The following is a 15,712-nucleotide window of genomic DNA, read 5'->3' as shown; positions in this document are numbered from 1 at the left end:
CTTGTTTTTTAAAGCTAGCACATGAAGCTATTTATTTCCTCCTGGCTTTCCTCTTCCTCATTTCTACTTTCCCATGCAGTGCAATAGACTTCAGAAACTGGCTTTAATTCCCTAGGAGAGATAGTATGACCTACTAGAAGAGATACCACATAGAAGGCTTAAACGTAGGTCTCTAGAGCATTGCCTAACTTCCCAATGCTGGAGCAAACTCAAGATGAATCAAAAGAATAAAAGGAAACTAAGCCCTGAAATATTATATCAGGTCATTTTGAACTTTACAAGGCTAGTCTCCAGCAGAAAAATGAAGGAAACATTAAAAGATAATAGAAGGCCAGGGCAAGTGAAATGACCCATGTTGGTTCCAGATGACTGATGTTGAAACTCACTTACTCTCCGATGAGAGATGGAGGACTATAGGTGAATAACCTTGCACCCTCAGTCAATTTGATTGCTCTATTGTGTGTGTTTGCTTAACTGTCTTGTTTTGATTATCTTTAGAAGGGGAAGTTGGGAAGTGATTGTTGGGTTAAAAATAAATAAATTGAATCAACATTTAATTCTTTTAACAGAGTATGCAGATTGGGCAAAGGAAGCCAAAGAAAAGGAATAATGTTCAAAGTTAAAAACCAGCAAATATAAATTTTGGTCTTAAATTTGGCTCTACTTGCACCAAAAAGTTTGTTCCAAATGTTTGAAACTGTAAGTGATAGAAAAATTGCAATAAGTTGTTAAAATATTAATGAAGTGTATTTGCCTCACAATGAAAGGAATTTCATAAAAATACCTGATAAATTTACTTTGCAACACAGTCTGTTAAAATGAAATAAAGATAGGTTGTAGGAGATTTTGCAAAGAGGAGGATCACCTCTGATTAATATCTGATTACCTGCAGTACCCAGAATGAAATCCTGCCTCAATACTCACATGCAGATATTAGTAAATAGCCCTCATGAAATGGTGTCCAACTTTTTTTTAATTTTATGAATTAATTTTATGAATTTAATTTTATGAATACACAATGCAAGAAATATATGTGTTTCATATGTTGACAAGCACTAGTCAAAAGTCTCTAGTCTGAAGAAGCTTACAATCTATTTAAAGGCAACAACAAGTAAATACCGAAAGTGTAAGAAGACACTAACAATTGATCATAGGAAGGAAGGTTTCATAGAGGAGGGGGCACCTTGACCTGAGTTTTGAAAGGAGATAAGGAAAGACAAGTCAAGAGGAGGGAAGATGTTATGGTTACAGGGTCATACTAAAAAGAATCCTGATTTTGCAAACAGGTAGGACGCTAATTTGGTTAAACATAAACCATGTGGAAAGAGGTAATGTAACATAAAGCCTGGAAAGGTAGGTTGGAGACAGATTGTGCTGAGTCTTAAATAACGAGTGAAACTTAAATAATGAAAAGTTTGTATTTTACCTAAGAGGTGATACAAAGCCGCTTTAGGTTTTGGGCGGTAGGTCAGACCCGTCCCTTAGGAAGATAATTTTGATAGCATGTATTGCTGAATAGATCAGAGAGGTGAAGAAACTAGAAGCAGAAAAACCAATCTGATAAAATGTGATGACTGCTGGGCTGTTAGTAGTAGAGAGGAAAGGAACACTTCATGAAAGTGTTCCTTCTGTATTAGCTCTATTTTCACGCTAAAATGATAGGTTTGAGCAGAGACAAATACATTGCAAGATAGCACTGGACAGTAAGACAGAAAGCATTTGGATTTGAATGTCACTTTTGAGCTCCTGTGACTATGGGCTAGGCAACTCAATTTTCTGAATTTCAGCTTAAAAGATAACAGCATTTACACCACTTTTATTTATTGTGAGGGAAGCACATTGTAAACCTTATAGACTAACACAGTTCTTTCCAAGATGATCGGTTAAAATGAAACAAAGATAGGTTATAGGTTTGTAAATGCGAGGTTTACCTATGAAGACTATCTAATTGGATCCAATACCTAGAATTAAATTCTGCCCCCAAACACTCATGTACAAATCTTAGAGAAATCAGGATTGGTTTTGTTCAATCTCTCTATAATTTCACTGCCAGTATTTGTTCAAATTATGTATCTCTTAAGGTTTTTTAAAGTTTTCCAAATAATTATTATTAAAACTAAAAATGCAATTATCATCTCTAGCAGAAATAAATTTGAATTCTGGGCTTCTGAACAAAAAATTCTAGAGACTCCTTTTATGCTTTATGCTACAACCAAAACAAGGTCTCTCCCACTTTCTCCACACCCTTTGCTTTGGTACTTTCCATTATAATGCAAGGGCTGCTCTCAGGGTATTTTTGCTAATGATTGGCTCTAGGTCCCTACAGGTGCCCTAATTTCATGCCCAAATCAGCCCTGCAGCAACATCAATAGGTAGTGCTGAACTGAATAAAGGGCTGACTGGTTCCTGCCCTCTGATGTTTAAAAAGTCAGATTGTTATATCAGCCTAAGCCTCTGTCAACAAGAAAGGATTGGGCATAAAGTGTGGGAACAAATTAATGATATGCAGGGGAACCAGGTTAGAGATTAAATCCTTTGAATCTCGCCTTGGGGAAAGAGTGAAATCACAGGAGAGAGTTGGTCTAGATTTTTTTTTTTTAATTGATAATTTGGCATCAATTTCCCCATTAAAAATGGCCTTTCCTAAGACATATAACATCTTTTTTTATGTTGTATTTCCTAACTGAGGTTATTATTAGCTATTTAGTATATTGCAGAAAACATTTGCCTACTGTTTCTTTCTCCTTGGGAGCTGTTGGTTTCTAATAGCAAGCATTTGACTCTGGATAACTTATGATAAATCCATATAACCAGTCACTTGCCAGGTTCATTGCAGGGAAGCAAGCCCTTTGTAGCTTCATTTGCTAATAAAGAGTTTTCTGTCCATATTTATGAAGATGTCTTCGCTTTGTTGCTTCGCTCTTTCTCTTCTTCTCTTGGAGGTGTTTCTTCCTATTACAGATATTTCCTTTTGCATTTTTCTTGTTCTTTTGCGTTTTCATCCATGTCTTAAGAGTGTGGTTATGTGGGCTGACACAGAATTTTCGATGGTGGATATGGAGGCTGTCAGAAAAAAAATGGAGGGGAAGGAAGAGGAAGACTTTTAGGGAACATAAATAAGTGAAAACAGAGTGTAATGATTACTCATATACCCCTTTTAAATACAGTGTGTTCTCTAAGACTTGGTTTTATAGAGCAAGGCTAAACCCAGAGTGCAACTTATGTTATGGCCTTCTCCTGCCTAAGAATGAGACATAAGAATGAGAATACAGGCATTGAGATGAGATGAGAAATGCAGTTCTTTCTCAGGCACCAGGGGATGAAGACCTTCCCTTTATCACAGGAATAGGCAGTGCACTATTTGGCACCTTGGAGATGCTGATAAAAATGAAGTTTGGGGGAAGCTTTTGGGAAAAGTGCCCAAGGGGAGATTTTGAGGAATGCTAAGGTCATCTGGTTATTCAAATACCATGCAACAGCATCCCAGACTTTATGAAAGGGGATTTGTGGTTAGACAGATATGGATTTTTTTTAAAGAAACCAAAATATCTTAGTATATTGCTGTAGTCTTATAAACTAATATTTATTTTTCAAAACTGTTTTACTTCCCTGGAGATCTCTGTAAATAGAATAACCAGTCAGGTTTCAAGAAGGAGGTGGAGAAATAGAAAAGATGATTGACATTTCTTGGTTCAAATTCTCCCTTCCAGGTTTTACTGGTTCAGGTATCTCTTCATAGAGAGGTAAGTTTAAAATTGTAAGGGAGCCAAGAGATTAACTATTCCACTGCCTCTCTCTCCCTCTCTCTTTTTTTTTTTTGCTCTGCCTCATTTATCACATGAGGAAACTGAGGCTCAGGGAGGTCAGTGACTTGTTCAGAGTCACGTGGTGGTAAAGTTAGGATTTAAACCCAAACTGTGACTCCACATCTGATGTTTTTTCAACTGTACTGAACTGCTAGACATATTGCTGTGTCTTTCCTTGGCTGCACTTAGGGAACAAGATTAACTCTTCTGGGAGAATAAAATACTTTTCATCACCCTAAGGATACAGCAGCACTTGAGAGGGGCAGGAAGAATAGAGGGAAATGGATGTTGAGGGGAAGCTGGCATAGAGGTTTCGGTGAAGCCTGTGTGTGTCCCTGAGGATCAGTGCAGCCACTTTCCCTTTGTCGTGGTCAGAACTGTCTTCTCCCAGAAACCTCAGGTCTAAAGGTCTGAACCTTTACTTCTCCATCCAGGTATTTGCTTAACTGGATAATGAGAATGGGGGTTGGGAGGGCCAATGACAAGTGGAAGCTCATTTTTCTCCTCTGGTGTGTCAGGAAGGCATGACTAGAGTATATTGCATTCTGATGATTGTCTCAGGGGTATGGGCAATTTCTCTAGAAGAGCATTCTTGTTTTTGTTTTCTATTGGTTGTTGTTTTTTCTTTTTCTGATGAGTACAATGTATGTTGATGAATAGAGAATTAAGATGTAACAGGTGAAGAATGTGAAGGATATGTATTTTTTAATAGGACAAAGATATGACAGAATATGTTCAGACCTTCTATTTGTTTTGACATTGTATGAAGCCTCATTGAAACTCACATGACAGCTGGTAGGTCACAAACTCCATCAGCTCTTTGAATGTGACATCTTTTCACTTTTGCTAAAAGTCTTCTAGAAATCTGATGGGACACTTCTGTGCAACAGCTGGAGGCTACAGGGAGAATGGCTAAAAGAACAAAAGAAGGAAAATGTTCAGACTTTGCGTCTCATATGCCCCTTTCCTGTTTCCAGTGGCAGTTTCCCTGAGCCTCCTATTTTCAACCTATAAAATGAAGGGGTTGGAATAGAAATCAGAGGTAACCTGGGGTGTATGAACTTTTAAAAATATTTTGATAATTGTATTTCAATATATTTGGTTTTCTTTGTAAACCTATGTACTTTATGCATTTAAAAATATTATTCTGAGAAGGGACATATAGATTTCATCAGATTTCTCCAAGGGTCCATGATACCAAAAAGGATAAGAATCTCTAGGCTATCCAATCACTGAGGTCCTTTCCAGCTCTAATGTTATCTGAGTTGAATCCTAAAGATAACATAAAGACAGTGCCAAACCAACCCACATTAAACCACAAACATTTACTGAATTCTTTCTGGGTACTAAAATGTATGCAGCATATAATTGATCTCTACCCCTCAAAGAGCTTGCAACCTTGTTGGAGAATTAAACATTCGTACATGAAAAATTAGATAGCAATACAGTACTAACCAATGGTATAACATGCCAATAGAAGAGAATCAGTACCTGACTATGTGAAAATCTCTTGCCCCTACTGTGATTCCATGTTCTTATCCCTGTGTAGTTCAGCCCTATTCTGCCACAGTCTTTACCAGTCAATTAATCAACAATGTCTTAGGCACACACTAGCTACCAGGTAATGTGCTAGTTCCTGAGAATAGAAAGAATAAAATAAAACAGTTCCTGTCCTCAAGAGGCTTACTTTCTATAGGGGGAAATGACATGTATATTTATATATAAAATTTTAAAATAAATGCAAGCTATTGTGGGGGGGGAGGTATAAGTAACTTGGGAGGGGGTATAGAAAGGTTTCATTTGAAATTGAAGATGGTGTTTGAACTGAGTTTTTAAGGACACAAAGAAGTCTAGAAAGTGGAGAAGGAAGTAAGGAGGGATTTCGTTCCAGATGTTGAAGGCAGTCTTTGAAAAGACACAGAAATGGAAAATGGAGCATCATGTGTGAAGAAGTATAAGAAAGATTGTTCAGCTAACTTGTAAAGGGTATGATAATAAGCCCAGAAGGTTGGAAACAAGTTGTGAAGGGATTTAAATACCAAACAGAGGAGTTTATATTTTATCCAAGAGACAATCAGGAACCATTACAAACATCTGGAAAATCTACCAAACTGAGTTCTGATGGGGAAATCCAAGGAAAATAAATTACAGCAAGTAATTTTTTTCAGCCCTGGGCAGCATAGAGAGGCAGAGAAGTCTGTGGACACTGTGGACATGTCTAGCCAGGAACCACTTCACAGAACACTGCAGGTCAGGTAGAAGCTATGCACCATGGCAAGAAGTCTCAAACATAGCACAGAGGGGTCTAAACTTGTTCAGGGTACAGAAATAGGCACCAACTATCAACTCTGTGGCTTGTTACCAAGTTCTTGATCACAGATCCAAGGCGCTGTGCCTAGCAATGGTGCAACCAAAGTGGAGATTGCAATTCTGTCACTCTGAACCAGCACAACTTTCCAGGTCACTAAGAGTGGCTGAGTCCAGCAGCAATTCACTAAAACTCCAACTGGGGCAAGCCCATAAGTGTGTTGCCCAGACCTAGACTCTGGTCAGGAACTTGCAGAACTCATTCCATGAGGGAAAAAAATCAGACTTTGCCTTGGATCATACTGAAAGCTTGCTGGTCTCCAGCATGAATTGTCCCCGCAATACTGAAATAATTCAATACTCAATACCCCCAAGAAAGCAGCAGTAGGACCAGCCCAGATGTACTCTCCAGAAATGTGCAGAGCCCAGTCCTAATAAAAAGTCTGAAGTCAGAAAATAATCCGGAAGAATGAATAAACAAAAAAGAACCCCACTATAAAAAGTTGTTACGGTGACAGGGACACCTCAAACACAAATATAGAAGAAGAGAATGACTCCAAAAATCTATAAGCCAAGCCTCAAGGAATAACACAACTTGGGTGCAAGTTTATCTAGAATCTCTGGAAAAGATGAAGCAAAAATGTTTTAAAAGTATGAATTTTTTTGAAATAAATGAGGGTACTAGAAGAAAGCTTGGGACAGTACATTTTCCATACTGGAAGCAGACCTCTACCTTAATAAAGAATTTATAACTGCAAACTGTGCAAAAAAAAGTTAGACCATAGAATATTTCTTTGGTGACAAAAAAGATCAAAACATACAACCAGAAGAAGACAACAAAGTCAAAGCTCCTACATCCAAAGCCTCCAAGAAAAATATGAATCGGTTCCAAGCCATGGAAGAGCTCAAAAAGGATTTTGAGAAGTAAGTAGAGAAGTAGAGGAAAAACTGGGAAAAGAAATGAGAGTGATGCAAGACAATCATAGCGGCAGCAAGGTAGTGCAGTGGGTAGAGCACCGGCCCTGAAGTCAGGAGGACCTGAGTTCAAATCCGGCCTCAGATCAAACACTTGACATGTACTAGCTGTGTGACCTTGGGTAAGTCACTTAACCCCAATTGCCTCACCAAAAAAAAAAAAAAAAGACAATTATGAAAAACAAGTCAACAGCTTGCTAAAGGAGACCCAAAAAAATACTGAAGAAAATAACACCTTAAAAAATAGCCTAATCCAAATAGAAAAGAGGTCCAAAAAGCCAATGAAGAGAAGAATGCCTTAAAAAGCAGGATTGGCCAGATGGAAAAGGAATTCCAAAAGCTCACTGAAGAAAATACTTCCTTCAAAATTAGAATTGAGCAAATGGAAGCTAGTGATTTTATGAGAAATCAAAACATTGTAAAACAAAACCAAAAGAATGAAAAAATAGAAGACAATGTGAAATATCTCACTGGAAAAACAACTGACCTGGAAAATAGATCCCGGAGAGATAATTTAAAATTATTGGACTATCCGAAAGCCATGACCAAAAAAAAGAGCCTAGACATCATCTTTCAAGAAATTATCAAGGAAAACTGCCCTGATATTCTCGAACCAGAGGGTAAAATAAAAATGGAAAGAATCCACTGGTCATCTCCTGAAAGAGATCCCCAAAGGAAAACTCCTAGGAATATTGTAGCCAAATTCCAGAGTTCCCAGGTCAAAGAGAAAATATTGCAAGCAACCAGAAAGAAACAATTGAAGTATTGTGGAAATACAATCAGGATAACACAAGATTTAGCAGTTTCTATATTAAGGGACCAGAGGGCTTGGAATATGATATTCCGGAGGGCAAAGGAGATAAGATTACAGCTACAAATCACCTACCCAGCAAAACTGAGTATAATCCTTTAGGGGGAAAAATGGATATTCAGTGAAATACAGGACTTTCAAGCATTCTTGATGAAAAGACCAGAGCTGAATAGAAAATTTGACTTTTAAATACAAGACTCAAGAGAAGCATGAAGAGGTAAACAGGAAAGAGAAATCATAAGGGACTTATTAAGGTTGTACTGTTTACACTCCTACATGGAAAGATAATATTTGTAATTCATGAGGCCTTTGTCAGTATTAAGGTCATTGGAGGGAAAAAGTATATGTATATAGATAGATAGAGAGATAGATAGATAGAGGGCACAGGGTGAGTTGAAGATGAAGGGGTGATATCTGGAGAATAAAATTAAGGGGTGAGAGAGGATTATACTGGGAGAAGGAGAAAGGGAGAGGTATAATAGAGTAAATTATCTCACACAAAACAGACAAGAAAAGTTTTTACAGTGGAGAGGAAGTGGGGGAAGGTGAGAGGGAATGAGTGAATCTTATTCTCATTGGATTTGGCTTAAGGAGGGAATATCATACACACTCAATTGAGTATGGAAATCTATCTCACTCTACAGAAAAATAGGGGGGAAGGGGATAAGAGAACTGGGGGATGATAAAGGGGAGAACAGATTGGGGGAGGGGGTAATCAGAAGCAAACACTTTTGAGGAGGGACAGGGTCAAAAGAGAGAATAGAATAAATGGGGGGCGGGATAGGATGAAGGGAAATATAGTTAGTTTTCCACAACATGACTACTATGTAAGTATTTTGCATGACCACAAATGTATAACCTATACTGAGTTGCTTGCCTTCTCAATGAGGGTGGGTGGGGAAGGAGGAAGGGAGAAAATTTGGAACCCAAAGTTTTAAAAACAAATGTTAAAAATTGTTTTCACATGCAACTGGGAAATAAGATATGCAGGCAATGGGGTATAGAAATCTATCCCCTGCTATAGGAAAATAGAAGGAGAAGGGGATAAGAGAAGGGGGAGAAATAGAAGGGAAGACAGATTAGGGGAAGAAGTTTTCAGAATGCATGCCATCTTGGGGTGGGGGAGGGATGAGATGGGGAGAAAATTTGGAACTCAAAATCTTGTGGAAATGAATGTTGAAAACTAAAAATAAATTTAAAAATTTAAAAAAGGGGGGAAAAAGGACTCGTTTTTGTTTTTTTGGCTAGGCAATGGGGTTACGTGACTTGCCCAGGGTCACACAGCTAGTAAGTGTTATGTGTCTGAGGCCGGATTTGAACTCAGGTCCTCCTGAATTCAGGGCCGGTGCTCTATACACTGCGCCACCTAACTGCCCCAGAAAAAAAAAGGACTCTTGTACTGGCCTATACTGATGCTCTATACTTCTTTGCTCTGTTGTGTTGGTGTTGCTGTAGACCTCAATATCATCCTTACCTCTAGAATGCCTCTTAAGAACTCAAGTCCATGCAGCTTGGTACAATAGTGTTGAGGGAGATGCCTCTATCAAATCAATGGGAGATCAATCTTCTGCACTGGTTCCTACATCCTCTCATTGGTGTCATGACCCTATCAGGTCCTAGATATAGCACTGTCATCTCTGTAAGAGTAGGATCTTCTGGAATGTGTACTCTTCTTTCACCTTCATAATTAGCAGAGGTGAGCAAAGATTCAATAGATTTGGAGTTGAGGTGAGTCTATTGCCACAGGGACCAATGAAACATGGGGCAGATGTGTTATGGGAAGGGTACCCCTCATCATTCAGTGATGGGTCTCACTACTTGAGAGATAAGGAAGACTGAGTTAATGCCAAGTCTTCTCACTTTTGGCAAGGTCTCTTCATACAGAGATTATGGAAAGATATCCAAACTTGATCACCTATCGCTAAAGGCTCCCTGGAGGTATAATAGAAGTCAGCATCCCACTTGGGACACTTTGGCTGTTTGTAGTATGTGTCTCAAGCTTCTTTAGGCAGCCTATAACTCATGCAAGTTGTCACTGACTACAAGAATTATAGTGCTCAAGGTGAAAGCAAGGGAAAACCACAGGAAGAAAGCCACTGTTTCTATGAAAAGGGTATGTTTAGGGGGACAAGTGAACCATATTATTATGACAGATGTCATCATGTTAGTATGTCAGACCTAATAAGAACTAGTTGGGTTTGTGTCATTGGAAATCAAGGCCTATAGAGTGAATGATCTGTTGGTCACCCGAATTACGGTTTTCGTAACAATATATCTCTGCAAATTGTGGTATCTTGGGATGTAGGTAACAATGCAGTTGAATGTACTAAACATTAATGTTCAGTGGATCTGGCATTGGTTAAGCCACCAGGAAACCTGAAGGTATTATAGGTCTTTACGGTCAGTATGGATGATGTTGGGATATATACTCCCTCAAGCTAGTGCCCCTGCTTCCCCTTAGCTTTCTGCAATCTGGCTTCCATGTCCACCACCCTATTGAAACCTCTCTTGCCAAAATTACTAATCACTTCCTACTTGCCAAATCCAATGGTCTCTGCTTATTTGACTTAAACTTTCTATAGCATTTGATTCCACCAGCTGTTTCCTCTTTCTTGATAGTCTTCCCTTCCTTTGTTCCCATGAACTTGGTTCTCTTCCTACCGGATTGTTCCTTGTTCATTTCCTTACCTGGTTCATTTAATCCCTAATCATGGGTTGGGCCTGACTCTCTCAGGTTCCTTGGAAGTTTATGTTTGATACTGGAATGAAATGAGACACTCATGGGTAATTCAACACTTAAAAAAAAAGAGGTTTACTTATGGAAATGATAAAGCACTTAGCTTAGGTAGAGATGCTCACTGCACCCCACCCCCAATATGAAAATGCATGTGGTCAGCAGGAGAAGGTGGACCTTCAAACATTCACCAAGTCTAAAAGGCCCAGATTCCATGAGGGCGGGCCTTTTGATGCTCCTAGGTGACCAGGAAATCACATCAACATGGCTTGGGACCACCAGGAAGCTGCATAAACCTTAGTTCCCTGCTGGACAATCAAAGCTTGGGGACAGCTTCCTGTCCTAATTAGAATTAGCCTAATCTACATGAAGACTAGGGAGAATGGATCCTAGTAGATATTGTTCTTATCACATTCTACTTGTCCTTTAATGTAGGTGTCCCCAAGATTCTGTCCTTGCCACTCTTCTCAGCTCTCTCCGTCTTTGCCTGTCTGTCTGCCTCTCTCTCACCTCCTCATTACCATGGCTTCAATTATCACCTGCATAATCTGAATCCTCTATTTCCAACTTCACTCTTTTCCTAGAGCTTCAGCTCTGTCTTTCCAACTGCCTGCTGGACCACTCCCCTTGAATGTCTCTCTAACACCTCAAAGTCAACATGTCCCAAACCAAACTCATTCCTCTCTAAAACCTATTCTCATTTGGCTTCCTTAGTTTTGTTGCCATCGTTCTGTCAAGGCATCCAAGTTGAGAATCACAGTAGCTGACATTTATATGGCTCCGTAAAGTTTGCAGAGTACTTTTATATACATTAACTCCTTTGATGCTGTTCCTAGGGTTTTTTTTTTATTACCCCGTTTTACAGACAAGGAAACTAAGGCCTAGAGAGGTTAAGGAACTTTCCCATGATTACACAACTACTAAGTGTGAGAGGCTGAATTAAATCCAAGTCTCTCCTTCAAGTCCAGTTCTCTCTGCACTACCTCATATAGGCTGCTTCTCCCAGGATCTCAGAAGCCATTCTGCACCTGATCAAGAATTCTTACTATTTTGCTGACAAGTGCTCATGGAACCTCTATTTGAAAATCTGCAACAAATGGAAGAGAGGGACCTTCTATTTCCTAAGACAACCCATTACTTTACAAGAAATGAAATCGTTAGGGAGTGTTTCCTTACAATGGCCTTCTCTGTAAATTCCCCCTACAGCTCTTAGTTCTGTCCCTTTGTAGGCAAACAGACTCATGAACAAACAAACAAAAATCTAATCTCTCCTCCTACAAGACAAATTTTCAAACATTTGAAGATATTTAACTTGCATGCCCTCGGGACTTCTTTTCTCTTCTTCAGGTTAAATATCCATAACTCCCTCAGTTTATACTCATATACCATGGTATCCACTCCTTTTACCATTACTGGACTTGTTCCAATGTTTGTCCTAAATCGAGACATTCCAAACTGCAGTCTGATCTCTCTGTCTCAGTCTCTCTCTCTCTGAAAGTTAGAAAATCATTGGTATCTTCTAAGAGTCAGATTTCAGCGGAGTGAAGGGACCGGAAACTAGATCGTAAGGGATTAAAAAGTGACTAAGAAGAGAAAAGAAGGCAACAGAAGCAGTTCATTTACCAATTTCTTTAATACCTAAAGATATGAATGTAAGAAACAAGGAAGGAAGGAAGGAAGGAAGGAAGGAAGGAAGGAAGGAAGGAAGGAAAGAAGGAAAAGGCAATTACTAAGTATTTACTATGTACAAAGCACTGCGCCAAACTCTGGGGACACAAATAGGAAAATGGTGACAATCCCTATTCTTAAAGAACTCACATTCTGATTTGGGAGAGAACAAATATAAGAGATTTCAGCTGTGGGGCAGATGTAAATGTCCCATAGTTTTTAGGGTACAACAGCAAAACAGATGGTAATGCATCTCCTTTAAAGTCATTTCCATTGATAAAACTATTATCTGATGTCAAAACATTTGACAGTGTCAAGAACTTTACTAGTGAGAACTTTCTGGGTCTTCAGTAACTGAGATTTCTGAGGAGTTGGGGCAGAAACTATTATCTTCATAGCTTGTCTTCTGAGATTGTAGCCATAGAGGTCAAGATAGAAGAAGAACTGTTGATTTCAGTGACATTGCTATTCCCAGGCTCTTGGGTTCAATGTCTTGGGTTAAACTCATTGGGATCTGATGGGAAGTGATGGTGATGGCTTGACTCATGAATGTATGGGTGCTTGCTTAAAATAAGACACATATAAATAAAATACATGTATACACGCATATGTACACATACATGTATCTTATATATTTATTATATACAGATATTTCAAGAAATATACGTGTGTACACACAGTGTCTATTCCTAGGTACACACATATGTATACATGCATAATATCCTTGCATAGACATACAAACATATATGTGCATGTATCTTAATGTGTACACATATATCAAGCTATGCATGTATGTGTGTGTATATGTATGTATGTATGTATGTGTATATATAAACACACCTGCAAGGCACCCTAAGGGAGAAAGAGGAAAAGACAACATGTAGACATATGCCAGAAGAGTTTAACCATCACCACCACTGCCTCGACCACCACTTGTCTTCTCAGATCTCCACATATAAATATATCTACATGTATGTTCATATAGAGATAGAGAGAGAAAAAGAGATAGATAGATGGATGATAGGTAGATAGATAGATGATAGGTAGATAGACAGATAATAGATAGATAATAGATAGGTAGATAGATAGATAAACAGACAGACAAACATAGATATAGTTCATGTAGCCCTAGTGATTAATATGATTGTAATTAAACTCACTGAGGACAGATGAGTTTTCTCTTGCCATCTCACTTATCTTGGGTTTCAAGAATATTCCAAATAATCAGCGATCCTTCTTTTTCTTCTCTGTAATCACATTCTTTCACTCTCCTAGTATTGACAGAGACTCATAGAATCTCAGAGTTGGAAGGGAACCAGTTCAACCTGTGCAGGGATCCCCTCTACAACATTCCTAACAAATGATTATCGTTCTACCTTTATTTGAAGACCTACAGTGAGTCGGACCCCACTCACTATCTCCTGAGACAGTCAGTCTAGTTAGTCCACCTTCAAATAGAAAGAGCTCAAATTGCTTTTCCTTATAGGGAGCCTATAAGTGAAATCTATTTTCCTGAAAATCCCAGTCTTAGCTCCTAGTTTTGCCCTCTGGGACGAAACAGAATAAGGAATGGGGAAGAGAAGAATCTTTTTTTTTTCAGTTCTGATTGTAAGGCTTGGATTCCCCTTCTTTGCTTCCTTCTCAAGACACTTCTCACAACAGGTTTCCTAAAAAGACAAGAGTCTGGTAAGCAGTAGAAGAGAGATGCTCCTGAAGCCCTTTCACCTTCTTCTGGAGGACAGAAAACCACCTGTATTTTGTGCAGGTAAAGCTGTTATTTGGTTCTGGTTGAAATACAAACATTGTATGTTTTCTGTAGGTTCACTACAAAATTCCCTATAACTTCCATACTTGCCTTGAGCAAGATCCTTGAAGCTTCATTCTTCTTCTTTCTGGTAGTTTCTGGGGCAAAGGGAGCCCAGTCTCTGAGGACTGCTGAATGAGGCTTACTTTCCCATGTCTTTTCAAAATACAAAGTTCATTGACCTTAATTGGTAATTAACATTTTCCTTGACTGAAACCTGAGCTGTTCCGATCCTCAAGCAATAATTTAATTACCAGCAAAGCACCATCAATCCAATCTAATTACTCACCTCCTTCCTCTTCTTTCAGATCCTTCTTGTGCTCTTCTCTGGATACCTTGTTTTCTGCTTGACCTCAAAGTAATTTTCCTCTCTTCCCTCTCCTACACCTCAAATAGCCAATCAGTCAGTCATCTCTCACATCTAGATATTTACTAGCAGTGGGACTCTGGGCTGTCTAAATAATAGCTATCATTTCCATAGGACTTTAAGGTTTGCAAAGCAATTTACATATGTTACCTCATATGATCCTCTCAAGAACTCTGTGCTATTATTAACTCCATTTTACAGAGGAGGAAATTGAGCTTGAAAGTGACTACAAATGACTTGCCCAAAGTCATCTGGCTAGTGTCTGAGGTAGGAATCCATCTGTGTAGGGTCCTAGAAATCTAAAGATGAAAAATAGCTATTTACACAGTGCCCTACACAGTGCCCAGTACACAGTAGGTCCTTAATTAACAAGTATTTATTAAATATCTACTTTGTGTCAGGCACTGTGCCATTTACTGAGAATAATAGATATTTGATGAATTAAATAGTGAACGTCAAAACGCATCATCAAATGAGTAGTAGAAACAATAAATCCTGCCAGAATTCTGCCTGTCAGAATAGGGAGAAACCACTAAGGTTACAGGGATCTGGGAGGGCTTTTTTTCTCAATAGAAAATGTCTTTATTAAATGAAAGCTTCCCTTAATACTCCAATGCAGCTATTTTTTTTAACTGCAAACTAACCAGAATTGTTTCTTTGTACCTAGTTAACAGAAAGTTCACTTTAATTATAACTGTATTGAAGACTGAAAACCATAAGTTTTACATTTTTATTACATTAATTAAATCTTAATTACCATTAAAATGAGCAAAGCAATTTAGAAATTAATAAATATTTATGTCTAGAGAGGGTTTCATGAATTTTAAATATGATAAAAAATTAAAGTATTACATCTTCTGGCAAGTGATGGTCTGAGATACTTTTTTCACAGAAGAGACCTGAGTTGCATTTGCTCTGCCACTTACTATCTAGATCATGGTCTTGGGCAAATAACTTCACTTTTCTGGAACTCAGCTTCCTTTTCTGTGAAATGAGGGGTGTTGGGTTCACCAACCTCACAGGTCCCTTGCAGATGTACATCCACGGGAAAAATAACTTGACCTGAATTTTGAAGGATGAGTAAATTTTGGATTCAATGCTATTCAACGAGTATTTGTTGCATGCCTACTATTGTGTGAGGCAACGTGCTAAGTGCTAGTGAGAGCAAGACTAAAATGAAACAGTCCGTGCCCTCAACAAATTTACACTGCCCTGGGGAGAGACAATATGTATACAGAAA

At 38.6% G+C, this 15,712-nt stretch overlaps 1 protein-coding gene across 1 annotated transcript in view; it reads right to left on the bottom strand.

Moving 5' to 3' along the window:
* Positions 1–728: 728 nt before the first annotated feature.
* Positions 729–15,712, bottom strand: part of CCL28 (C-C motif chemokine ligand 28) — a 28,257-nt gene continuing 13,273 nt past the window's right edge. The window contains exons 2-3 of the mRNA XM_027863343.1: positions 4,592–4,718; positions 729–3,063 (exon numbers count right to left, since the gene is read on the bottom strand). Coding sequence (XP_027719144.1) covers positions 2,865–3,063; positions 4,592–4,718 — 326 coding nt within the window. The 3' untranslated portion in view covers positions 729–2,864. The remainder of the gene's footprint in view (positions 3,064–4,591; positions 4,719–15,712) is intronic.

Source organism: Vombatus ursinus, unplaced genomic scaffold (genome assembly GCF_900497805.2).
Source record: "Vombatus ursinus unplaced genomic scaffold, bare-nosed wombat genome assembly UNPS02014772.1, whole genome shotgun sequence".
NCBI lineage: Eukaryota > Metazoa > Chordata > Mammalia > Diprotodontia > Vombatidae > Vombatus > Vombatus ursinus.
Note: the sequence above shows the minus strand (reverse complement) of the source record. Positions and strands in the feature narration are given on the sequence as shown.